General features: G+C 42.8%; 1 protein-coding gene across 1 annotated transcript in view; it reads left to right on the forward strand.

Moving 5' to 3' along the window:
- The window catches only part of GABRR3 (gamma-aminobutyric acid (GABA) A receptor, rho 3), a 55,862-nt gene that overhangs the window by 49,576 nt on the left and 4,530 nt on the right, over nt 1-1,756 (forward strand). Inside the window, exon 8 of the mRNA XM_008583793.1 lies at nt 306-502. Within this exon, the coding sequence (XP_008582015.1) occupies nt 306-502 (197 nt within the window). The remainder of the gene's footprint in view (nt 1-305; nt 503-1,756) is intronic.

Consider the following 1,756-nt stretch of genomic DNA (forward strand, 5'->3'; position numbering starts at 1 on the left):
TTTTTACCTTTCTGGATGGTTAGAAGAGGGCGAGAAGCTCACTTGTGGGACTGTAAAGTCTGTAAATGAGGAAAGGAAGCATTGTGGACAATAGGGGTAGGGCAAGAAAAAGAGGTGGAAAGAAACGTCCCGGGAGAGCTTCTTGCTTCAGCGCGTGGTGTGTCCTAGGTTGACATGCGGATTTCCCTCCCTCTTGGATCACCAGGTTGATCTTGTTCTAGAAATGCGCCAGCTGGTAGGATACAGCACCAGATCTGGAACTAAATGGCTATGTCACTGAGCTTCTCACTATTCTCTAATGGCAGGAATGACCACCGTGCTGACCATGTCCACGATCATCACTGGCATGAGTGCCTCTATGCCGCAGGTGTCGTACGTGAAGGCCGTGGACGTGTACTTGTGGGTCAGCTCCCTCTTTGTGCTGCTGTCAGTCATTGAGTATGCAGCTGTGAATTACCTCACCACAGTGGAAGAGCAGAAACAATTCAAGAAGACAGAGAAGGTACAGCCTTGCTTTGACTATCAGATCCCTTTCAGAGTGTGGAAAGGACTATAGTCGTCTCTCACCCTCTCCTGACAGCATTCACAAGCCCTTGTGTTTAAGTCCGTATGCCTCGGCCAAGCTTACAGAATGGTGACCATTTAATATTGAACTTGAATCTCTGTTCTGTGCTGGCTGGTTTCCTCAGCATCCTTGTTCATCTTTACCAGGAGTTCCCTCAGCCTGCTCCTCTCCCCTGACTGTACCCCTTGAGTAGAATGGGTTCATGTCCAAACCACATCCTTTCAGGTGGATGATAATGAAAATGATAATAATAATAATTATAGCTAACATGTCGTGAATGTTTATTATACATTGGCATTACGCCAACCACCTGACATATATTATGTCATTTAATTCTGCTGGTAACCCTGAGAGCTCTGGTTTTTATCACCCTCATTTCACAGAGGTGAAACAAGTGCAGATGGGTGGTAAATTGGCCAAGGTCACTCAGCTAAAGAGGAATCAGGCTTTGCTTCTGGGTCTCCTTAACTCCAAAGCCTGTGCCCTCAACCAATAAATGATATGCTTTTCTCCACCAAGATCCAGGATTTATTTTTCTTTTCTTGTCACTTGGGAGAGTCGTAGAGCATAAAGGAAGCTTCTTCTCTCCACAACTTCCTAGGACTAAGGTGCCTTCTGGGCTCTACATGTTATCACATGTTTTTTTGTGACATTGCTTAATAAATGTGGATAAACTTCTCTCTACCTGCTTCCTTTTACAAAGGATTTGGGGACCAGTTCTCAGCTCTTATGAGAACTGACATAAGATACTATATTTCAGAAGCCTAACTGATAAGATTCATTCATTTGCTAGACTTCACTTAATATATATATATATATATATATATATATATGTACACACACACAACAACGTATATGTATGTAGAATATATATGTGTTTATATATATAGTATACATGCACATACATACATAATTTCAATGAAATGTACTCACATTGGTTTGATGTTCTTACATGAGCACTTATACACACCCAAACATTAGTTAATATTTTTTATACTTCTAGTGAGAACATTTTATACTTTCAGAGTGTTTTTTTTTTTTTTCCTTTTTGTCTTTTTTCGTGACCAGCAATGGATCGCAACCCTCAGTGTCGCACCCGTACCGGACCGGGACCAGCAACGGGATTGCAACCCTTGGTGTTGCGCCCGCACCTCGCTCAGCCAGTGAGCAGCTGGTCTGCATGTGGGATCC

The sequence above is a fragment of the Galeopterus variegatus genome, unplaced genomic scaffold (genome assembly GCF_000696425.1).
Source record: "Galeopterus variegatus unplaced genomic scaffold, G_variegatus-3.0.2 Scaffold3044, whole genome shotgun sequence".
NCBI lineage: Eukaryota > Metazoa > Chordata > Mammalia > Dermoptera > Cynocephalidae > Galeopterus > Galeopterus variegatus.